The 24,993-nt window shown below is 40.3% G+C and overlaps 1 protein-coding gene across 2 annotated transcripts in view; it reads left to right on the top strand.

Annotated features, from left to right (window-relative positions):
* The window catches only part of necab3 (N-terminal EF-hand calcium binding protein 3), a 48,236-nt gene extending 23,817 nt beyond the window's left edge, over positions 1–24,419 (top strand). Inside the window, exons 3-13 of one of the 2 annotated variants that reach the window (XM_049018077.1) lie at positions 2,528–2,636; positions 5,095–5,120; positions 6,264–6,361; positions 10,685–10,821; positions 15,275–15,396; positions 15,547–15,626; positions 18,837–18,890; positions 19,394–19,506; positions 20,124–20,201; positions 20,405–20,496; positions 22,790–24,419. In XM_049018077.1, coding sequence (XP_048874034.1) covers positions 2,528–2,636; positions 5,095–5,120; positions 6,264–6,361; positions 10,685–10,821; positions 15,275–15,396; positions 15,547–15,626; positions 18,837–18,890; positions 19,394–19,506; positions 20,124–20,201; positions 20,405–20,496; positions 22,790–22,818 — 938 coding nt within the window. In that variant the 3' untranslated portion in view covers positions 22,819–24,419. Of the gene's footprint in view, positions 1–2,527; positions 2,637–5,094; positions 5,121–6,263; positions 6,362–10,684; positions 10,822–15,274; positions 15,397–15,546; positions 15,627–18,836; positions 18,891–19,393; positions 19,507–20,123; positions 20,202–20,404; positions 20,526–21,208; positions 22,585–22,789 lie in introns of those variants that run through there. The other variant, XM_049018079.1, reaches the window with a different exon arrangement.
* The last annotated feature ends 574 nt before the right edge of the window (positions 24,420–24,993 follow it).

The raw sequence follows: 24,993 nt of genomic DNA on the forward strand, positions 1-24,993 counted from the left end.
ATTTCATTTTGAGACAAATGGCCATAAAAAGGAAGCAACAGCATTGTGTGGCATGAAGGAAGGAAAGGCAGGCTGAAGAAGACACTTAGTCTTATCAACACAGTAACTCTAAAAGTATTTTAAATATCTTTTTCAAACTTTGTAGACACTTTGTGTGGGGGGAACATCTAGAAATGATCAAATTTTGTGACAAATCATGCCAAAATTAAAGTAGTGCAGCATAGTGATAGCAAAGAGGAGGACAGCCTCAAACATTTGATCCTGTTAGGACAATAACTCAAAAAGTATTTGACAGATCTTTTGCAACCTTTGCAGACAGGTTGAAAATCTGAAGATCTGGACCTGATCGAATTTTTTAAACAAATTACACCAAAATTGAGACAGCACTACATAGTTATAGAAAACAGAAGGGCAGCCTCAAATACGATCTTATCAGCACAATCACTCGGACCTTTTTCAAACTTTGTAGAGGCGTTGCATTATCAGACAAATCACACCAAAATGAAAGCAGTGCTGCACACTGGCAGCAAAAGGGAAGGGTGACGCTTGACCTTATGAAGAGGATAATTGTTTGATCTTATTGCTTTACTTACTTTATTTGGTAGACTTATTATCACTTCACAAAAAAATATATGGAAGAAAATCTACAGCTGAAATTCTGCACCTGCTAATCTAGACACAAATAGCCCCAAAATTGAAGCAGCAGCACTAGGTGGCAGCTGAGAAAGGAAAGGGAGGCTGCAGAAACCACAAAAGAAATCTAAACGTATTCCGCGGATCTTTTTAAAGCTTCCCAGGAACACTGTACATGTTAATGGGATGAGAGGCATGAGATGATTTTCTGAGTATTCGAAAATTCTAAAATAAAATGTATATATTTTTTCTTTGCCAACCCCCCAACTCAGCAAATTTTAACATGGTGGAATTTAATCTTTATTTACAAAGTTAAAAATCTTAATGTAACAATTGTTGACCTGGTAAATTCAAATTTTATGTTCATCCAATGTTTTTTGCCAGATAACTGGAACTTGTGTGTGCTCAGTGAAAAACAATCTAAGTAGCAGTAACAGAAGAAAATCACATCACAACCACCATCACCATCTCCCCCCTCACCCCCCCCCCCCCCAGCAAATTTTAAGTTGTACAGGTTGGGGGGTGTGGGAGAAGAATGGATTAGATGGGGGGAGGGAGAGACAGGGTTGTCCGGGGAATACATTGTTGTCGTTCAGAGAGCGACTTTTCTGGTTATGATGCTGTTTTGAGAGTCTAATAGAAATGGGGGAGGTGTAGTTATAAGAATGCAAAACCCAATTCACAGGTACAATCTGTAACACCTTTGTTCGTTACACCCAACAATGTCAAGTGAATGCAGTTGTCTTTTCTGGGCCATAGGAGAGTCTGGGGTTTACACAAGTCATACTCTAGCGAGCAGGGCCATCACAGAGCAGCAGCCAGAATATGTGAGAATGTCTGACCCTGTCAAGTAACTCTGATCTAAATCCAACTAATCCACAGTAAGTCTGTTGAAGAAAATCCCAAGAGACCCCGTCCCTGTACCACTGTGCTCCCAGTTTCACACAAAGTTGTAAATATTTTAGCTGGGTCAGTTTCATGATTTTTTTGTATTAGTTTTGCCTGTGGGCAATCATTGATATTTTGCAGTAGGTCTTTTCTTCACGTTTTAGTTTTGTCATCGCCCAAGTGTGTTGGATTGCTCAAAGCTTCCATTGTGTGGCTTCCTCACATCCCTCCAAGTTTGTCATCACTCTCAAATCGACTGTGCAGCAAAGTCTTGCTTCATGCCCTCGGCAAACAACTAAGATGCAGCTACATAAGACTGAGATTCAGGCAAAGTGGAGCTAAGGAGCTACTGTATGCTCAAACTCTGTATTGAAAACAAGCAAGAAAATAACACTATTGGTTCTCTGTGAATAACTGAGCAAATACCAGCCTTGCCAATTGGAGAGGTTGATTTTTTTTTCTTCCACACTTTTATACACTTTTATACCCTGGCTCCATGTGTGTGTACCCCCACAGACCCAAAAACATGCTAAGGTGAATTGGTGTGTGCGTGTGCCCTGTTCTGGGTTCACCCAGTTCTGGGTTCTTGCCCGCCTTGTGCCCATATCTTCCAAGGTAGGTTCTGAACCCATTGTGACCCTGAATTGGACAGGCGGGTACTGAAAATGTATGAGTGGGTGGATCTTGGCTCTCATTTCTTATACCTGTGATTATATTAAAATACATTCAGGAACAATGGGGAAATACCATATGCAAAATTATGAGGTGATGGAAGCCATTTTGGTTGTGAACAGATCAGTAAAGAATGGACCTCTTATGGCTCCGCTTGGGCATGAGTGGTGTGATAATGATTCTTATGTCATGTCTTTAGCAGTGATGTTCAACGATATTCAGTTCCATCAGTGTGGCGATATATTTTCATATAGCTAATCTTGTCTCCAGTGAGCGAGAAGCATTAGAATGGCCATCGCTGCCTTTTCTACATACCCTGTCTATCTCTTTTCAGATGATGGGAAGCTCTCCTTTGAGGAGTTCAAGAAGTACTTTGCAGATGGCATCCTGAGTACTGAGGAGATGCAGGAGCTCTTCTACTCCATAGACCGACACCAGTCTAAGTGAATGTCCGCAACACCTCACTCACACTCCGCTGGCACCTTGACCCATTTTTTCTTATCTCGTCCCACGCTTTCTTGCACCTCCCAAGACACCCCATCTCCCCGCCTCTCCATTTACGCATCACCACTCTTCCCACTCTTCATCTTCTCCTTCTCTCCCTTGATGCTTTTCCCAGGCTTATACTCACTGTTGGAGAGCATATCATGATTATTCCACATCAGTATATATAGTATTAACATTTCATCAGGTTGCCATGAAAGCCTTTTATATTCCAGTTAATGGGAGAAGAATATGCATTAGAGTGCAATACAGACGCTTCCCAGGTTATGATGGTCCGTGTAACGATATTTCAACTTTACAGTGGGCATGATTATTCAATAAATTACATGAGATATTCAACACCTTATTATAAAAAAAGGCTTTGTGTTAAAGATTTGCCTCAAATGTAGGCTAATATAAATGTTCTAAGCATGTTTAAGATAGCTAGGCTAAACTATGATGTTAGTTAGGTTAGGTATACTATATTAAAATGCATTTTCCCCTCACAATATTTTCACCTTACAATAGGTCTATCAGAGTGTATCCCCATCGTAACCCAGGGAGCGTCTGTATATTGTATGAGCAGAGACAAAAACGTTCATTAATTGCTGTGATTATTCACTGACACACACAATTACTATAACACTAGCCTGCAAATTCAGTCTAATGTGACAGAACCCCCTACCTGCAGGTGTTCTTCAGACTCGGTGTATGAGACCAGCTTGTCTTTAGATTAAATCTGTGAGTGTGACAGCACCATAAGTCCTGAAGGAGTGGACTGAGAATGCTGGCTATTTAAAGACAGGTCCTCAGCAGGCGAATGGCTGGCCAGCCAAGTCTGACAGGCGAGAAGATGAACCCTTTGGCTGCATCCTGCTAAGAGGGACCTTAGGAGCATAAATTAGCTCATGGCAAGTGGGCCTGTGACACAGTAAAATCAATGGGCCCTGCATGTGATACAGTGATACACTGACAAGGAAGCAGTACATGTCGTCCCATGTCATTTCCGATTCCAGGACCTTCAGGTGAAACTCTACAGTAAAGGTCTGTGGTTGTATATCATTAGCATTTGAAAAAAGCAAAAAAAAAAAAACAATAGTATGTACTCCTCCTTTACATTTACATAAGGTTTCCAAATATGTAAATAACTGTTTACTTTGACTGACAGCATTTTTAAAAAGCACAAATTGTGCTGACATGTAACGCACTTGAAAGTGCATTTTAAAATGGGCAGAATTTGATTTCTGTAACAGTGACGTGTTCATTTGATAGGCCATTAAATTAGCAAATCAGATTCTTATGAATATAGCTTTGCAACTAAAAAAAGGATCTCATTTAGGTACCTCAGCTGTAAACAGAACTATGGGATAAATGCAGTACTAAAGTCTGAGAACTATTACAAAAAAGCCTTTCTCGTACTTTAATCCGAAAAGGGTTACAATTTACCCATGCTCTCCGCGATCTAAACCCATGACCTTTGCATTATTAGCATAGTGCTCCATGTGTTGAGATACAGGAGCTCACACTAAAGTTTCTTAGTCATTTTTCACTCCCCATGTGGCATTTTCCTTTTTTTCCGGGAAGGGGAACAAAGATGTATGCAGAGGGATATCTACTTAGCTGTACTCCTGTAAGATAAGTATAGCACTGTAAACAGCATAGTCTTATGCAACACGAGCTCTGCTGCACAAGAGGTTCCTGTAGTCGTAGCCTGACTGTGCCCCACCGGATGCCCTGCCTTCTCATTAGTGACAAGAACTGAGGGAATTCAGTAATACAGGCCAGCAGCATGGCTGAGAGAAAAGGAACCGCAGGAGAGCCTGTTGGGGGGTGGGGGGGGGCTGTTTGTTTGCATACTAATGAGCTGTAACCTAAATCATTTTCATTTTATTCATTTTAGATGCCAGATAGAATATCAGTAGCAGACAAACTTTTATCGCTTAAAGAACAGTACTTAAACCTTCTCCTCACCTCACATCTTATTTCGCCCGTCTTCTGACTAGCAGAGAGGAGATATAAAGCAGGGTTGATACTGATGCACTGTCCTGATATACATATATCATATCATATAACATTTATATCAGTGATGTACCTTTCTTTGAAAATGCATTTGTCTCTGGTTACAATGGTAACAGTTTTTTCTCGATTCCCTCTTGCAGTTAACATTTGCACAAGTGATGCGTAGCCAAACAGTCTAATTTCAGCATTACTATTTCCACGTAGCAGCTGAAAGTGGTTGTGATGTGCAGATGATAAACTGAGGTTCACACTAGTAAACAATATTTTTCTTGTAAGTAGGTTTTTATCTTGACACTGTGAAATGTCAACCCGGGTGTCTCACTCAGACAGTTATTACATCAGCTTGTTCAGTGTCCTCAGACTGCTTTGAATACAGTTAATCATCTCTTTCTTTTCCAGCAATTTGGACACAGAAAAGCTTTCAGGTGAGTCTACGTCTAGCCACATTTTTCCCACTAATGCCTTAAAATACAGTGCAGAATGTGCAGGAAAGGAGGAACAGCCACAGGAAAGATAGACATCGTGTCTATAGATGTCCAGTATATTAGTTAAATAAATGTATTGGTATCGGCCAATATTCATTAATAACCCAGATGGTATTGGTTAGATATGTCAGTCTTGGCCGATATTGCCGGCTGATATTTAAATTTCATGTATATTACAATTTAACAACATCAGAGGTAAAGGAGTGATATAATACTGGAGATGACTGCACTGGATGATCATCCAATTTCCAAAGTGGAACATTTGCCAATCAGAAGTAGGGTTGCCACTTTCAGTCTGAAGAAATAAGGAACACCAATCCCCATCACTCCCGTGTACAGTCAAAAACTAGGCAGCAGTAACACTTGATCTCAAGAAAATCACATTGAGGTCTCTATTACCTTGTTTTCACCAACATGGAGCAATTGCTGGTGATAGTGCCAGTGATGGGCTGGTTCTCATATAGTGCCTTTTGAGAACCTGCCTGCATTTGCTCCAGTTTGAGAAGAAAATGGAATGGAAGTGAGAGTAAAGTATAGGTTCATATGAATTAAGTTTTTTTAATTTAATTTGATGTGTTTTGGGTTTTAAGTTTTTATAAAACAAAATGAAAAAGCAAAAATGAACCTTTAAAATGAAAAAATTACGTAACGTTATTCTGCTAATAAACTGGCAAGTTGTTTTACTGCTTTTACCGCAAACTATTTTTGCTTATGGATTGAATTTTCCAGTTATGCGGATGATTTGGACTCGATAGCCCATTCCACTTTCGCTGATGTTACGGTTCCAGATTCTGAGATCAGCTTTTCTGTGGTGCCGTGCTGGAGCTATTTTTTCTTGCCTAGAGCCAATTTTTTTGTGGTGGAAACGCATAGAACCAGTTCCAAATTGGGAAAAAGCCTTGCACCGCATTGGTGGTAACAAGGCATATATGCCTGTATGTCATTACATAGTAGTTAATTAATTAGACCGTTAGTGTGTGTGCTACAGTTCATACTAATGTCTCTTAACCTTCTGTGGAATCCTGGCCATGGTTGCAAGCTAGATGTGTCACATGACTCACTCAGACTTTCTGCTTTCGTCAGATTATTTTTCCCAACACCTGGGCGAATACCTGAATGTCCTGTCAGCTTTAGAGAAGCTGAATGTTGCAATTCTGAAGGCAATGGACAAAACTAAGGAGGTACGTGCAACACCCTGGTTATAATCATATTATAGCACTGGGGAAGATCCAGTGGGCAATGCGGCATGTTGGACCAGTGCCGAATGCAAATGATGTAAATAGTTCCCTGTATTTGTCATGTTTTGTGGTGTCATTGTACTGTTTGTGATGTCATGTGTAGTGTTAATGTTAATTGTTATAAATAGCGGTGTGGGTGTGCTCACTGTTTGCAGTTTGGGTTGTCAGGGCGACCAGCACGGTGGGCAGTGTGACTGCGTGGTGAGTGGCAGATGAGAGACGAAGGCCTCTCTTTGCCATTGCCTGCCTTATTGTTATTAAAGCCATTCACTGTGTACAGCACCTATGCTGCCATATTAATAATCAGATTGACTTAATACATAAACTGTTTTAAGAGTGCTTTGCAACATTGATATGCATTTCTACTAGGGCTCGTGATTTTGGAAAATAATTAACATTGCGATATTTGATTTTTTTTTTTGCAATAAATATTGCAATATTTATAAAATGAATAAGTTGTTGAGTTGAATGTTTGCCAAAAAATAAACTGTATCCGACTAGAACTTATTTTTCATAACCATGACCACAGTTTGCACCTGCTTTTACAGACTTGGGAGTCTTCTAGCTTTCAGTCGTTCTTTACGTCTTTCCTTTTTACCGTTTCATGTATTATTCTATGATTTAGTAATGTATGACCACACAGCCACATCACGTACTTTGGGGACAGACAGATAGGTAGATATTTGGAATTCCACACAGAGGAAGACAAGTGTATTTTGGTGACCAGTTCTTCTGGCTTTTCTCCTTTTCCATTTTTGTCAAATTTCTCACAAATGTGCCACATTGTCCAACAGCAAAAACGAAAATGATGGCTTGGACAGTGCACGCAGAGTTCATGAAAAAGCAGCCGCGGTAAACTTTAGATTAAGTATTTTTCTAGCGTATCTTAAACTAAGGGGTCTAATCAAGAACCCTTCTGACATCTCGCTGTATTAAACTGTAGCACATGAACTTTATTACATGCACTGTAACCCTCCAGAATAAGACTCTTTCCCCCATCCATTATTGTAGTCAGTGCACACATGCACTTTGACTGGGTGCTTTGTGTATAGCCCAGCTTCAGTCTTCATATGGCACCTGCACCAAGTGAAATTACTTGTACACCTGGTGCTTGGCAGAAAATAAAGATTGCAATTCTGATTAGATAAACTTGAAAAGGAACAATTATTAAAATCGCAAAGCTTGTAAGTTTATGTGTCCTGTGACAGTAAAAATATTTTAGTGAAATTTCTACAGAAACGGATTCCATGAGGTAATGGTTTTGTTTTTCCTTTGTGACATTTTCTTTTTTTAGATTAACATTAAAAAAAAAATCAAAAATAAAACACTAAAAGGATTAAGGCCCATATGCCTGCAGCCTAACAGCTACTTGGTCTGATTAGGCCTCATCACCTCTGAGGGTCCTCAGGATAGCCTTAAGACTTATGGATTATGGACTATGGGAGTAACCATGCAGAGAGAGAGAGTGCACAGCGGCTCGGCCTTGCCTTGAATCTACCCTGGGATATTAAGCCCATACCATTAGGGCATGTGACTGCTACGAACCTTTAGTCAAGTTCAAAGTATGCTAATTAGTTTGACATTAACTCTAGTTAACCATTAAGGGTGTAATCGCACCTCATAAACTGACATTTATGTAGCCATCAAGAATACACATTGCTATCTGTTTATTGCAGCCCTGTAGCAGCAGAATTCTCAATAAAATGTCTAGAGAGAAGAGCAAGTCTCAGCTCAGCCACTATAAACACCATGGAAGGACGCCATTTCCTAGCTTCAGTGCTCTTTGCAGGAGACATGTTTTGATGAGGGTCTACTACTCTGTTTTGAAATCTGCTTCAGAATTGCTGTAGTTCCAGTTATTGTTACTGTGGTACACAGGTTGTTGTTGCTGTTGTGTACTGGAATGACTGGTTCTCACCAGTTCTCAAACTTTCTAGAAAAACATGCTTGGGGCCCCTATTCAAGTTAGGATATGGCTTTAATTCTATGCATTCTGAAATTATGTCAATAACTGCAAATGTTTATTACTATAAACATTATTTTATTTGGTTACACTTCCAAACAGACATATTTTCATATTTTATGATATTAGGCTTCAGCAAAATAAAACAACTATTGCAAAATGTTTAACGTTTTGAAATGAAGTTTTGAAGTCAAGTAACAATGCTTCCCTTCCTTTCCTTTCCCCTCCACATCAGGTTCCCCATGAAAATCGCTTGATTTTTGCTGTGAATTCTGGGATTCTGTGTAACGTCATGACTTACACTTTTGTGTCATTTACCACCTGGAAGGAATATTGTTGGGTTTCATTAAAAGCATTTAATAAAGCCCAAATTACAGTACTCTCTCTCACTCCCCTCTCCCTCCCTCCCTCTCTCTCTCTCTCTCTCTCTCTCTCTCTCTATATATATATATATATATATATATATATATATATATATATATATGTGTGTGTGTGTGTGTGTGTGTGTGTGTGTATATATATGTGTATATATATATATATATATATATATATATATATATATGTGTGTGTGTGTGTGTGTGTGTGTGTGTGTGTGTCATCCTATATCTTTTATCTCATTTTGAAAAAATATCGATATACCTTCAAAATTGCATACAGGCTACCGCCCAGCCCTAGCTTTTGCAATGCCTTGCTATATAAATTGCACAGCCCCCTCATTCCTCGCTGAGGCCCCCGAGTAACCCTCCAGTTAGGGCCCACTGGTTTTCATGAAATTGATTTGTTCAAAAATAGGGAGCTTGGATTGCATTAGATCACAGACAGAAAGCTTGAAATGCCTTGATTCCGTAACAGATGTGGGGGGCGGGGGTTCATGTTCCTGGCTTTTCAAATATTTCACAATTATAGGATATATGCTGCACTGAAGGTGTTACAGCCAACCTCCACCAGTGATATTTAAAATGACAGGCAACCTTTGTTTTGTCTCATAAACTTGAGTTTTCATTAGTGGTTGGGAAAAACTGTGGAGGGGGGGCATTGGGGCTTCAATGTATGGCTCTCACATCTGGGAGCCAGTAAGGAATATAATAGGCAGTGACAAGACCCTGAGCTGTTTGACTTCAGTATGTCCCTCTGGGGAGGGACAGTGTGCAGATTCTGCAGTTCTGTTTATTTGCGTCACCTTTACCCCATTTCTGGGGAGTCCTTCAGTTAACCGGTGGAACATGGTTTCAGTCAGCTGGCTGGGGTACAGCTGTGGTTTGCAGGTGGCTCCAGCTTCAATTAAACACCCCAACTCTCCATGTAAGCAGCAGGTGCACTGTCGGCTGTCCTGTTTTCAGGAAGAATTCAGAGCGATGTTATTAAAGAAGGCAGATAAACAGGAAAAGCTTCAAACTGCCTGAAAAGAGCACGGATTTATGAAAGTTGCATATGCGCCAAAAAAAAGCCCAAAATCTATACAGCATTCTGTTGTGTCTCTGTCTTGCACTGTTCGAAATTCCTCTTCTTGACTTTTTAATTTACAGTTGCTATAGTCAGACCTTATAACCAGAAAAGCATGATTTGCATATTTAAAAGTACAGAAAAGTACAGAAAAGCCAGCAGCATCCTGAAGGATGCATGACATCCAGCACACCACCTGTTTGAGCTGCCGCCCTCAGGCAGGCGGTACAGACTAATTAAAGCTCGCGCAAACAGACTGAAAAACAGTACATATCCCAGGGCCATCGCTGTTATAAACAACAAACTGAAATGAATGATCATCCAATCTCTCACTGTGCAGCTATGTTACTCTGTAATGGACATTTTCCAGATTTTTCTGATTGATCTAGGGAAAATCGTGTATATATGGGGGTTTGGTAAAGGTTTGCTTTTGTTTACACCCATTTTTTGTTTTCGTGCGCATGCCTCCTTTCACAATGAAATTTACTCACAGCTTTGTAAATGACACCCTAATTGTTTCCACATGAGATTATAAAAACTTACATAATGAAATTTTTTAAGTGACACAGATCCTGCCATAGAGATATTAACTGCAGTACTGTAACTATAATGTATAGGTGTTTTGGAACAAGGTAATACTTTAAAGCAATATTTCTCAACCCAGACCTCGGGGATCCCTACACAGTCAGTTTTTTTTTGCTCTCTCCTAGCTCACATTCAATCAAGAACATGGAATTTCTGGTACAGGTGTGTTAGTAGCCCAGAGGCATACCTGGGGGTTCCCGAGGATTTGGTTGAGGAACACTGCTGTAGAGGATATTTTGCAATGTTTGATGGGTCTCCTTTCCCTTCTTTTCTAGGAATACCAAAATTCTTCCGTGCTGGGCCAGTTTGTGACTCGTTTCCTGCTGCGTGAGACCTCAAGCCAGCTGCACTCATTGCAGGTCTCTCTGGAGTGTGCCATGGAAGCTGTGGAAGAGCAGAGCTGCCCAGGAAGGTAATGGAAATCTTGGGTGACATCAACCCCTCTGATGTCCTGTTATGGCTGCCCTTTCATCAGACACCACTACGTGACACTGCTTCAGTTTTGGTGCAGTTTGTCTCAAAATTGAAAAAGTCCCAGATAATCACCTATATAATTTTCCTAGGAAGTTTGAAAAAAAGTCCATCTGATACTTTCAGAGTTACTGTGTTTACAAGATCAAGTGTCTTTTGCAGCCTTCATTTCCTTTGGGTAGTGGTGGCTTAATGGCTTGGGAAGCACATTTGTAATTGAAAGGTTGCTTGTTTGAATCCCTGACCAGCAAGGCACCACTGAGGCACCCTGAGCAAGGTACCGCCCCCAAGCACTGCTCCCCGGGCGCTGAATTAACTGCCCCCCTGCTATCATGATATCAAATATGGGTTAAATGCAGAGGATACATTTTGTTGTTGTGCACTACCGTATGTGATGTGGTGTATCAACAATGACCACTGATCACCAAATTCTAATTCTAAATTCTTTCCATTACAGACACTTATCTCTTTAGCATGGTAACTTAAAAAGTATTTTGAGACAAATCACACCAAAATTGAAGCAACATTGCTTAGAGGCCACAAAGCGAAGGGTGACTGCCAAAGAAACATGACCTCGTGGACATAATAACTCGAAAAGTATTTCATGGATCTTCTTCAAACTTCTGGCTATTGTTTATCTATCACTGCTTCATGAAAAGGGGAAAGTGAGTGAAGGTCATGCCTGCAAGCTGTTTTAGTGTATGTCAGGTTACAAGGATTTGTGTGGTTGGTGTTTCACTGAAAAAAACATTTGTTGTTGCCTTCTCAAGGATTTTGAAGACTTGTAGTAAGCAAGAAATTAATCTCAGTAGCTGCTGTGCTCCTGGATGGGATTGTGTGATGCAGTAGTCTGAGATCCCTGTGCTGAGCATTCCATGGCCATTTATTCACCAAAGACAAAACAGAATCCAAAATTTGAAGTTGTACACAGACAATCAGTTAGAAAAACCAGGGCAAAATGATACAAGAAGGACAGAACACAAAGAGTCTAACAATCAGATCAGCAGAGAAAAACACTCGGTACACAGTGAACTTAGAATACATCACAGAATTGCTGAAAGCAACAGGTACTTAATAGGAAATGCCTAACAGGAGTGAAAAAATGGGAGTTGACAGGATAGGGGGAAACTGCACCAGAAAAATATTTATATTTCTAAATTTTACAATGGGGTGTTCAGTGGTATCAATGTAAAATTTTAAAAATGAATAATGAACTTACTCCTGCTTAGGGCTGGGGCTTGATTGCTGATGGGTCTGATTTAATTTTTTGTTGGTTACTCTCAGAGCTGAATAGAAACTTAGAGCTGTCTGTGTTTTATCAAACCGATCAGAGAGGTGGCCTGACCAGGAGGAAGAAAGAGTGAGACTGTGTTTATGAAGTCTATTATTCCAGGGACATATTAGAAAAAGAAAAAACTAAAGGTTTTTCCCACAGTAATCATTAATGAAGTATAATGTCTTCAAAATTTTATTAAAAAATGAAAAGATATGAGTAAAAATGATTGTCGTTCTATATTTGGAGGGACTGGGAAAACACAAAACTCAATACTTTCAGCAGCTAAAATAACAAACATGTAGAATGGTTGACTAGTGTGATCACTTATGACAAGTGTGAGCTTGAAGATGTGGGCCCAAGTATGGTTAGTCAGACTCGGACAAGGTACGCATCTTGTGTGATTGCTAACCGTGCCGGGCCATGCAACATAGACATGATGTCAGTGATGCAACTGACACACATATGCACATATGTACACTATATGTGAATCAGGCCCAGAAAGAATGGATCGGGTTGGCTGTACAGAACACTTAATTTTTAAGAATTAATTTTTTTGCAAAACTGTGATGCAGAAAAAATATTGCTTACAGATCAGGGTGGCAACAACCATTTCACAAACATGAAACATGGCAACAAAGGATCCCTTTGGTCTATGGTAGTCTTGTCACAATAGCAAAATTATAACCTTGAAACCGAGACCACTAGTATCACAATATTGGTACTGAAACCATACCGATAGAGAGAAAAGTTAAGCATTGTCATGGTAAATTATGCACTTGATTTTCAGGAGAGATTTATCTCAAATGCATTTAAATTGTTACTATTTTAATTTTAATAAATTAAGCCTCACACCCCTCCAGCACATACTCTAATATTATCAAGCATCGTATTATAATCACTCTTATTCAATCAGTTATTAGGAGAACGTAATACTTTCTATTAAATTGATAAATGGTATATCCACCCCCGATTGTTGTGCACTTCCGTCTTATCATTATCAATAGTGCACACGAGACGGGCAGAGCACTGTGGGAGATCAGTATGGAGCACTGAGGGGGATCAGTATGGATACAATTTGTTATATGGATTTTGAGAGGGTGCTGCACTGATAAATAAAAGAACAACCATGTGAGCGTGCAAAACTGTAAAACGTATTTCTTCTGCCATCAATCTCATCACTATTAGTCTGCACTGAAAAAAAACAAAGAACAGATAAAACGAGATAAACAATAAGCACCAATAAAGGTCACAGCAGTTTCCTCCTCTTTCTTCTGTTCATCTGCTCAACAAACCTACCTGTATGCAGCTCATTCTGCTTGATTATTTAACTGCTTAAAACACAGTGTAACATTATAAACAGGAAGTACACAAAACATAATGTAACATTATAACCTGGAGGTACACATGCTAGTTTGATGATGTTAACGTAGCTTTTTTGCTATATTATAAGATCTTGCTATATTATGAGATCTCTTACATGAGTCTCTGACTTGAAGCTATGGAGATCATGCTAACTGACTGGCATTTTAGCACCTACACATTTTTCTAATGAGAGAACATAGAGCGAATAAATCAAATATGCCAGTTCGCTGGAACTATACACTATATACAGTAGTATGATGCATGCAATTCTGACATAGAGTATAACTCAGTTATGTCAGTGGCTCGGACATAGTCAATCCATGATTCTGATTTGATGGTTAGTGTTAGCGATATATAGTTTTAGAGATTTGTAACATCGTGATTAGTACCGGTACTAAGGAAATGTAATACTGAACAGCTTTCAAAAATGTGGTACTGTGGTACCTTATCAGTACTGGTATCCAGTACAACACTAGTCTACGGCAGAGGTTCAGTGTTTGCTGGAAATACAGACTGACGAGAGTATTCAGGAACAACGGGATGCAACACACTTGTTATTTGGTAAAATATCTTCTTATACGTGCAGTATGAATAAATAAAAATTGCTACATTAGATATTAGATAAATCAATGTGTGTTATCATGCCCAAATGACTCATCGCCAACTGGTGTTACAGCCACCTATGAAGATGAAATGGACCTTTCATAATATAGAGAAACTATTATCAGCTACCTCCAGAACTGCACAGAGGATGTCACTGCACTGAAGTGTCACCAAGAAGACCAAGCAGAAGCCCTGGTTTATGCAGAAGCATGGTACATGGCCTTCAAGTCTGGTGTTCGAAGAACAGCTAGAGCCACTCTGTCACAGGCCATCAGAGCCACCTAATGGGATTACACACAAAAAATCCATTGTCATTTCCCCATCCCCAAGTGTCAAAAAACTGCCACAATCATTCTGTGGCCTAAGAGGACAATTGCATCAGTGCTCAATGATTACTGATCCGCACCTCGCACCTCCATTGTAATGAAGAGCTTTGAGTGGCTCAGCATGGGGCACAAGAAGGCAAACCTCCCTACCTCCCTTGATCCATAACAGGTTGCATTCTGCCCCAATCAGTCTACAGAGGCCTTAGCCCTGGCCCTTCACACCACACTTGCACACCTGGAAAATAAAGACTCCTAAGTAAGGATGCTGTTCTTTGATATCAGTTCGGCATTCAGCATAATAATCCAAAAGCTGTCCCATCTTGGTTTGAAAACATCACTTTGAAACTGGATACTGGGCGTTTTGACAGAGAGACTACAGTCTGTCAAGGTATGAGACATCTCTTCTGTGTCTATCAGCATGGAACCTCCTTAAAGGCTGCTTTCTCAGCCCCCTGCTCCTCACACTGCTGATATCGGGCTGCTCCACCAGGGCCACCTCTCATCACATCATTAGATATTAAATAAAGAATTTCCCTGCAGGGATTAATAAAGTGTTACTATCAGACACCTTTCCAGTTAAGTAGTACGGTATTACCTTGTTAAAAAATGAAGTCTCATAAACTTAAATTAAATGTGAGTCTTCGTCCAACCTGCTAATGAATTAGTACTAAATATTCCCAGATTTCTGTAACTTTTATTATTATTGCCATCACTGCAGCCGTAAGAAACATCAGACCTCTGACCTGCAAGAGCTTTCCTGGTTTTTGTGTGTCATCCCACGAGGTATGAGTCACACACCTGGCAAGGTTTTTGCTCTCGTTTTGTAGGAAGGAGGTGAAAAAGCCTGAAGGCCTCCCTGTACAGAGGAACATCCGACGGTGCGGCCGGCGGATCCAGAAGAACCTGTGCCTGTCCCCCACAGACCCCTACTCAGGCATGCTCACCACAGGTACACGTCTGCACAGGGGTTCCACGCCCTGCAGCACGCATGAATATGCATGCCGTGGATAATGAATGAGATAAATGCATGCGCCCCTGAAAACAATGCTAACTATAGTACTCGGGACCATAGTGACTGGTGGCAGTTTATCTTTGACAGGAGTTACCGTGGAACCGGACAACCACTGGAACTCCCAGATCAACAGGCTTCAGCTGCTCATTGACAAGCTGGAGTGTCAGGTGGGAGGACCACGGCTACTTTCCACACTCTATTCCAGACACACACTTGCTCTGCCTGCACACCCCTTTATCGTACCACTGGCTGCCTCTACGAGGCAACATCCAGCAACATTCAGTAGCCTCTTTACTCATTAGCAGAAACACCTACAGATGTATTTGAGACAAAGCTTCGTAATTTTGGGGAAAATATTAAGCCATGAAGCTTGCGGCTTCCATTTTTCTACTTGGAGAAGACAATGACTCCTAGATAAGTCCCCATTGTTGGCACCTTGAACTTTTAAGCTGAAATGTTTTAGAAAAACATGTCTGCATAAAGGGGTAATGAATGAACATAGTAACTATGTCCATGATACAAAATCCCTCAGCAAAGAACAATGGTTGCAGTGACAGTTTCCTTGACTATATCACACGAATCAGTGCCACTTCTTTTTCCACTCTTGTGCTGTGTTTGCCTCCCTCTAATATTTAATCTGGGGAGCTCTGTGATGCATCATAGACTGAATTCTTTTTATAACATACCGTCCAGCTGTTTCAAAATGTAATATCTATGTAATTGGAGAGCAGCACTGGCAAAAACTAGAAATCTAATTTTCTTTTCTTACCCTTATCTTTCTCTATGAAAGTACATGAATATATTAAACTTCTGCCCACAGATTATCAAAACACTGCTACTGCTTATATTTATTAAGGGAACACTGAAAAGCATTGCTTGGCTTTATTATTCTGTATTAGGGCTGTATATGAGACCTATATTTATAGAAGATAAAATGAGTAACTTTGATGAACTGTTGATAAGGTACATTGCTTGACAGCACACTCTCGCATCATGCAGATGTTTTTTTTTTTCAACGAACATCCAACACCGATCATACACACAGCAAAACTGGTTGGGTTAGATAAGCATAGCACATGCACATATTTTGGTAATACTCGTAGGTCGTGGGCCAGTAGCAGTGAAGAAAGGGACAGTTCATCCACCGCAAAATGCTGTGGCTAAACAAGGAAAAAAGACTTTGGCGGTGTGGTGGTATGTTGGCAATTTAAAGTTCGACGTACAACGTACTGGTGCTGTGTGTTACACTGGATATGCATTCCAGTAGAATAAACAGAATGCAAGTGTATCAATTAGGGTTTCCACTTTCAAGCTGAAGAAATACAGGACGCCGACGATAATCAGGGCAGCAAATCGCAAAGTATGGGACAAATCCCACCCCGTATTGCTTCAAAATGGGAAACAGCATTTTATCTTTCAATACAGGATACAGGGCAAGTGGAAACTCTACCAGCAATGTCAGTCCTGTTCCCTTGAACAATCAGCAAGGCAGTCAGAGTAAAAACCCAGCCGCAAAGCAAGTTTTCTAGTGTTTTCTAGTGTTATGCCCTAGGACAAAAAACTAAAATTTTGTATGATGTATATATTGAAATTAGATTTCAGTTTGCAGTCCATTCAATTCTTATTTTCATTTCATTTACTGAATCTGTTGAAGGGGAATCCTAAGCGAATGTGGAGGAAACGTTTGTCTGTGTGAATGTCAGATGTGGTTGTTCTGAACACTGAGTGTGTTTTAAATCTTTTTCTATTTTTAATTTCCATTTAAGAAATTTTTTAAGTGTTGACTTTAACAAACTGGACTGTTATGCAAAAATAATGGCGATAAATTTTATGAGCAGGTTTCAAAACTAGAAAGTTTTGAAGCATTTTATTAATTAATGTTAATAAAAAAACTACTTAACATAATTAATGTTAATGTAAAAAAAAACTGCTTATTGCTGTCATGGCCGGTTCTTAATTATGGTTGATGATGGTCGGCCTGTGAAATTTATCAACATCTTGCAACCAGTTACGCCCCTCAGGAAAAAAATTAAGGTCCGAAAATACGACGGTATTTAACTTTAGTCTGCTTTTATCTTCAGAACCGCTTCCTCAGTATGTGATATGTGCAAATGTCCTTGAAACCTTGGAAGTTGAAGTGACATTTAAAGACTAAATGTCCAACACTGAAGGACAAGACCCTGGACTTCTTCACATTAAAGCTAAATTGTCTGAAACAGCAGAAGCTTAACATCAGCAAACATACAAATTACCTGCTGCAAAAGACATTTAAATCATGTGTGGAGAAATTTTTGCTCAGCAGATTAGTGACATCCCCACTTCAAATGGCACCGTTAGTCTCCGAATATGAGATCTTGTGAGTGACTTTAGGGATCAACTGCATCGCTGTCTCAGATTTGTGAAAGATAGGAGCATTGAGGGTGACATTCATTTTTCTGGGCCTCTTGTATCGCACAACAGGTGAAGCATTATTTGATATGCTGGATGGTTTTATGCAGACATATCATGGGATGAATGTGTCAGGAACTGCACCGATGAGGCTCATACAATGATGGGCTGGGTGACCAGGCTGTCTGCAAGTGTCCAGCAGATAGCCCCTTTAGCAATATTGCCCCATTGCATAATTAATTGTGACTCACTCACTGGACAGAAAATGCCTTGCAATCTGTGAAGCAGCAGGCAGCACAAATGGTCAGTTATATGAAAGTGGCCTTTAAACACATGCTTGTTTTCATTGTTGGGCCAGGAAATGGGGCCCAAACAGTAGCTACTCTTTCACACAGAAGAATACTACTGTAGCTCTCAGGAGGGATAGTGCTGCATTGTATGAATTGCACCAGGAGGTCAAGTCATTTTTAGCTAATCTAAGGACTCTGGGGTTCCTATCCAAAAAAAATTCCATGGGGCCCTTCAATTCACCGTCCCCGGGCACAGTTTATTGCAAGAACTTTATTTATAAAATTTATTACCATTATTTTAGTTGAAGTTTCAGTTAATAACATTAACATAGAGAATTTAATAAACACAAGTCATTTATTTTCTCTTTCATGAAAACAACGCGCAAATGAATCAAATTTGTTGTTGCAATGTACCGTGTAATCAGCCTCCCTGACGGGTCCCCCTTCCAGCTCGGGGCCCCAGGCTGATGCTACACCTCTGCAGCTAATGCTAAAAAATCTGAGCTTTTGAACCACCTTGATGACCCGTTATGGTTAAGGCAGCTTTCCCACCTAGTGGACATTTTTTATAGGTTAAATTCTTTGAAAACGTTGATGCAAGGGGGAAATGCAAATATCTTGCATAGTTGGAATCTGTAACGATCCCCATGAAACAGCTGCCACCCTCTTCATTCCCCATTGTTCCTTCCATTTTTTCAGAGTCCGCGGCTGGAACCCATCAAGGAGGATACGCTGGCCAGTACCTATAAATCTGTGAGTTGCCCCCATCCACTTGCCAGCTGCTGCCTTTTGATAGCCAACACCGAAGGTTTGTCTGGGACAGCAGTCAAAGCAGGCACCCATCACTCTGGCTGAGACAAATGGGTGCTGGTTACTCAAAAAAGCCCTGGTTGGGGAGGGAAACCAGCAGATGGAGGAATGGAGCCATGCTAGGCCAACTCTGTTCTACTTGGCAAGCAGATCTGATGAGATGGATGAGATGAATGTGGGACACTGCATTATTTATTTGCCTAACAGATGCTCTTTACCGCTTCGATCCCTCTCCGATGCTCGTTTCTTCACCAGAACTACAAGCTGTGCTCCACACTGTCACAGATTTTCCTAGGAGTCCTTTGCTGTTGCACATATCTTGATTTAACTCTCTGTGTGCATTAGCAGGAGAAAATAAACATTGTGTCATCTGTGGCCAAACTATGTTTGCTCCCCTAACTATCTCCTTGACATAGTAAAGCATGTTTTTTTTTTGTGGCAAACAGAATATCCTGCTGGTTCAGAGGCAGATGTCAGTGATGGAGAAAGACCTAGAAGAGTTCCACCAAGCACTGCGGAAATACACCAACGCCACCATGAGTCAAAATGAAAATTTACAGTACGTCACCTTCCCACCTGTTGAGCATCACCGACATGCTGGCCGTACAGATTCATCTATCCGTCTCCCAACCGCTTATTGTGGTGGAGAGAGTGCCAGCAAATTGCAGACACACTGAGCAAAGGCAGGATTAACCCCCCCAATCCTGGAGGTGTGTGGCGGCAGTGCTATCCACTGAGCCACCTTGCTGGCCCCAAGACTGGACTGAGAGAAGCTTAAATACTTCATTTCTTCTTAGATATAAAACCATTGATACTTACAAATAGAGTATTTAATACGAATATTTAATAACGAATATTTCATATTTATTATTATGAAGCAGCCATATATCAGGTCTCTGCTTTTTCCCCATGATTAGCTTATTACCTGTTTTCTGATATTTAGAAAAATCAATATAACACAGTTGTTCCTAATTATTTGTTAATAATCAGTGTTTTAAAAAGAACACAGTGAGTACAGGTTTTGTAACAATCCTTCCCAGAGAGTAAACTTTTACCTGACCTTTCCCCCCCCAGTCAGCTACCAGATGGTAGCTCTTGAGGGGTCCACTAGTGCTATAGCTGACTTCCTCTCGCTCTCTCTCTCTCTCTCTCTCTCTCTCTCTCTCCACCTCCCAGCATATCCATCCAGAAATTGCCAGAGAGATCTTGCTTCATAATGTATGAGTTCTGGCAGGACCGTATCTCCTGGATGAGGTGAGTTTGCATGAATTCCCTTTGTCTCCTCTTCTGGCAAACAAATGGCTGTTACTCACCACTATTTAGCTGCATTTTTCGTTCATGTCCCATTTTTCATCTAAATTAAACAGTGGACTTTTACTTGGCTGAAAATGTGTACACCTCAGTCTATTAACCCTGTGAGATAGAGGGGTGATGATCCCTGTTGTCTTCCCATCCAGTTATCTCCAGTCCAATGAAAGCAAGAGCTTTCAGCGCTGCATCATCGACGTGCTGGAGGACCCTGAGGTGGTGTCCACAATGCTTCTCCCAGGTGGTCTCCTCTAAGATCATTCTTTCAGAGTATCCTGCATGAGTTGGAGTTTTATCAGATTGCATGTTTTCCAATGTTATTCAGGCTGAGAGCTCACTAGTGCATAAAATGCAAGAACCACATTTTGAAAGGCCATGGGTGACACGTGGTATCATCAATGCCTTTCTGCTATCCAAGCGCAAGTTTTTAGCAAATTCATTGGCTGCACCTGTACAACTAGGTGGGGATTTATGCTAGTGAGCTCCTATAATCTAATGTCTGAGAAGTCTTATTTTCAAGCTTTTCTGTTCACAGTTTTGGTTTCTAATGTGTCTAATGAGTTAGATTTATATTCAATTTTATACTCTCACATACTTTGTAAGAATAAGCATCCAATACCAATTACATGTAGGCGTAATTTACACTGACCTGCCAAAAAAAAGTGGCCATTTGAATTTAAATCGGCAGATACTTAAAAAGCCGATGACTGGATCATTATTACAGCTCAGCAATGTTATGCAGCAATAAAGTAAAGTTAGCTGAGTACTTGAATATACTGATTGGCCAGGTTACACCACCATCCATCATCAATGGATTTTTCCTTTTCTAATGGTATTGGCATATTCCAGGACGATAATGCCAAGATTCATCAGGTTCGAATTGTCAAAGAGTGGTTCAGGAAGCATGAGGAATCATTTTCACCACAGTGTCTTGACCTTAACCCCATTGAAAGTCTGAGATGGCTTAGCTGACTTCATGGAGTGATTCAACTCACTTTGTCAGTACAAGATCTCCGTGAGAAATGGATGCAAATATGGATGAAACTAAATGCAGAGATGTTGCATAAACTTGTAGAAACAATGCCATGAATAATGTACGCCATAATCAAAGCTAAAGGCAGTCCAACGCAAAATTCAAATGGCAATTTTTTTAGGCCAGGCAGTGTACCAACTGCATTACAGTATAACCAGAGGTGCAGATAACTGGTACGCAAATACGCATTCACCTTTAAGAACGATACGTGCGACAATCGGTTGTTTGTAAAAGCACAAATGCGTGCTTATTTCATGTTCACTTGCGCTGCTATGACAAGAAAATACCTTGCATTTTAACCCGTATACCGCAAATGAAATCGAGTTAGCATATAAAGATTAAAGTACATTATATATTGTTTTCATAGCAGCGCAAATGCACATATAATAAGTATGCATTTACGCTTTTACAAACAATTTGCAGATAAAACAGAACATGATTATTTATTTAGCGAAATGTTTATTTTAGAGTATAGTACATATTTTACCTTTCTATGCATGTAACACACTTAAGAAATACTTCCAAGTACACATAAACATCTGTAAAAATACATTGAAGAAACAGTTCATAAAACAGTTTTGAAAGAAAAGAAAAGAAAAAAGATCACGATTACAGGTTAGCCCTTACTTTCGTTCCATGGATGTCTTGTATTCGTGAAGTAACATTATAACATTAATAACAACGAGGCATTGAAGCCACACAACGTTTTCCATGAGCTTCACAGAGTAGTGCGTTTGTTGCTATGAACAATTGTATTTGAATCAAATTTTAAATATAACATGCTTTATGGCAGTCTGTTTTTAAGTACAGGTTATCTGTAAATCTTAACCTGTCACTTTCTGTAGTTGTTATGTTGTTATGACCATGGACCAAAAGTCCACTATAGTAAAGAACAAAGTAATTTAAAAATAACACTATATAATACCCTTAAGGGGCGGCATGGTGGTGCAGTGGTTAGCACTGTCGCCTCACACCTCTGGGACCCGGGTTCGAGTCTCCGCCTGGGTCACATGTGTGCGGAGTTTGCATGTTCTCCCCGTGTCGTCGTGGGGTTTCCTCCGGGTACTCCGGTTTCCCCCCACAGTCCAAGAACATGCTGAGGCTAATTGGAGTTGCTGAATTGCCCGTAGGTGTGCATGTGTGAGTGAATGGCGTGTGAGTGTGCCCTGCGATGGGCTGGCCCCCCATCCTGGGTTGTTCCCTGCCTTGTGCCCATTGATTCCGGGATAGGCTCCGGACCCCCCGCGACCCAATAGGATAAGCGGTTTGGAAAATGGATGGATGGATGGATGGATAATACCCTTATTTTTATATAACAGGGCTATGTGTATCTTGGAGCAAGCTGTCTAATCTGAATATGCATGTAAAATCGCAAAAAAGTAAACATACCGATACATCTTAAAAAAATAACATTCAAAGTACGAAACTACATTTTTCTATAAAAGGAATCAGGATGTTAATCAGGAGGGAAAATTCAATATTTGAAATCTCCCCATTTCAGCCTCCTGGTGGATCATGAATGGAAACTGACGGCAATAAGCTCATGCATGGCGAGGAGGACGGGAACCATGCCTGACTGAAATATTTCCATCAAGACAATTTCATGCATGCAGCAGCATCCAGGACTCGTATAAAGAAATTAATGCTCTATTTTGTAAGCATCTATATTTTAAAAGTCTGAAAAGTAAACACGGTCTCTCGCGTCCAACCCAAAATGCTTGATTTGAGCGAAAAGGTGAAAGCCAACGCCACATGTGAGACAATCATGTTAAATTAATTAGAGATGTTGCTCCTTGTAGCTTAGTTTCATTACATGATATTGGAAATAACATGTAAGTGCTTCATAAGAAGAGATGCAAGTGTAACATTTTTTCTTCAACGCAGCACGATTATATTATGAAGTACTTAATCTGTATTTCAGTCTAGGGGATAAAATTGTTTTGTTGGATCTGTAGAATGATTTTTCTTGTGTTTGCTTCTGTAAATACGTATATAGAAAACAATGTATTTGCATGAATTTCTCTGAAAACATTTTTTTAGCTTTACATCCAAATGACTTTGGAATAATCACGCTTAAAGCAACATGATTACAGTATATTTTGCTTGAAATATCTGAGCTTAAAGTGATGTTTAATTGCCTGCAGCAGAATCCATTATCCTTTATGCATATATTTTTAAACGCAAAAACAACAAAATTGTTGCAGTTGATATCTATGCTAAATACCAGTTTCTAATTTGATTTTCTGTTCATTTCCAACATTCTGCAATCACCTCCGGTTGTGTATTAGTCGTTTTCCACATTTCAATTTATGTCTGAGTGGTTTATTTGCATAGTTAAGATTAATTTAAGCAGTTGTTCAAACGTAGGCTTAGTTTTTACAGGATTATTTATAATATTCAGTGTTTTGGATGTAGTATACTGCGACTTAGCATAATTGTGTGATTTGCCATCAGCTCGACTCAAGGCCGGTAGGAAGCCGGTTTGTGCTTCATGACAAAAAAGCCCCAGGTAACATCCTTCCAGCAAGTGGCAGTTTCCCAAGGCTTTTAATAAATAAGTGATCACCGCACACTAGGAGCGATCAGTGGCACCAGGTACCCAATTTCCCTTTGTGTGTTATGCCCTGGGCTGTCATTGTACCATGTACATTTAATTAAAAGCCCAAAGTGGCCAAAACCTGGGAAGATTAGCAGCAGAAATAGCTCAGTAGCATCGCCGTGTTGAAACCTTCTGCTGATCATAACATTGGTGGGACAGTAGATGTAGTTACAGTAAAGCTTTGTCTCTATGCTGCAGAGATATGTATCCCTGTGCAGCGCATTGCCATGTGAATACATCTACATAATTGATCTTCCCTTTTCAATTAACTAAAACTAACGAAAAGTGGAGCCCACAGGTTTTTTAAAGGTGCACAGCATTCTTAGTGTCAGCCTTTTACGAAAAACTGCCAGGATGAAACCTATCGATTATCAGTATTTAAGCCTACAATAAAGCCTTGGTTACACGACCTGCAGTGTACGTGCTTTTCCTTGCTTGCCTTTCATTGTGAACTACAACATGTAGACATTGTTTCTTTGGATGAAGTTTCATGGATGTTCTGTTTGACTTCGAAATAAAGATGATGATTTCACAGTATGCTCAAGGTCTGTTTTTACGATCACTGATTGGCACAAGTATTTCACAAAATAATGATATGCAAAACTAAATACATTTGAAAAGATTATTCGTAAAAGAATACTTCATAAACTTGTTTTCCCCCTAACTGCTTTATTTGTTTTCTGGATTCTGCCTTGATGAGATCAATCTAGGATGACAGCAGTATACTGGTTTCATGCAGGGACGGATTACGGACCGGGCCAGCGGGGCCGCTGCCCAGGGGCCCTTGGGGTGCAGGGGGCCCGTGGGGCCCCTAGCCCAAAACAATTTGCAACGCTTATCAACAATGTATTTTCGTTTGTCTATTTTAGAGGGCCTACATTCTTTGATCCTCTGCCTACAAGGGCCCCTGACCCTATAGGGAGGGCGTTTGGCTGCCAAGGGCCCTTGAATTGTGGTGGTTGTGGTGGTGGTGCTGGTGGTGGTGGTGGGGGGGGGGGCTAGCGAACGTTTTGCCCAGGGGCCCACACAACCCATAATCTGTCCCTGGTTTCATGGTATACTTCGGCATGAAAATTGATGGTCATCATGCTTTTTACCAGAATTTA

Source organism: Brienomyrus brachyistius, chromosome 6 (genome assembly GCF_023856365.1).
Source record: "Brienomyrus brachyistius isolate T26 chromosome 6, BBRACH_0.4, whole genome shotgun sequence".
NCBI lineage: Eukaryota > Metazoa > Chordata > Actinopteri > Osteoglossiformes > Mormyridae > Brienomyrus > Brienomyrus brachyistius.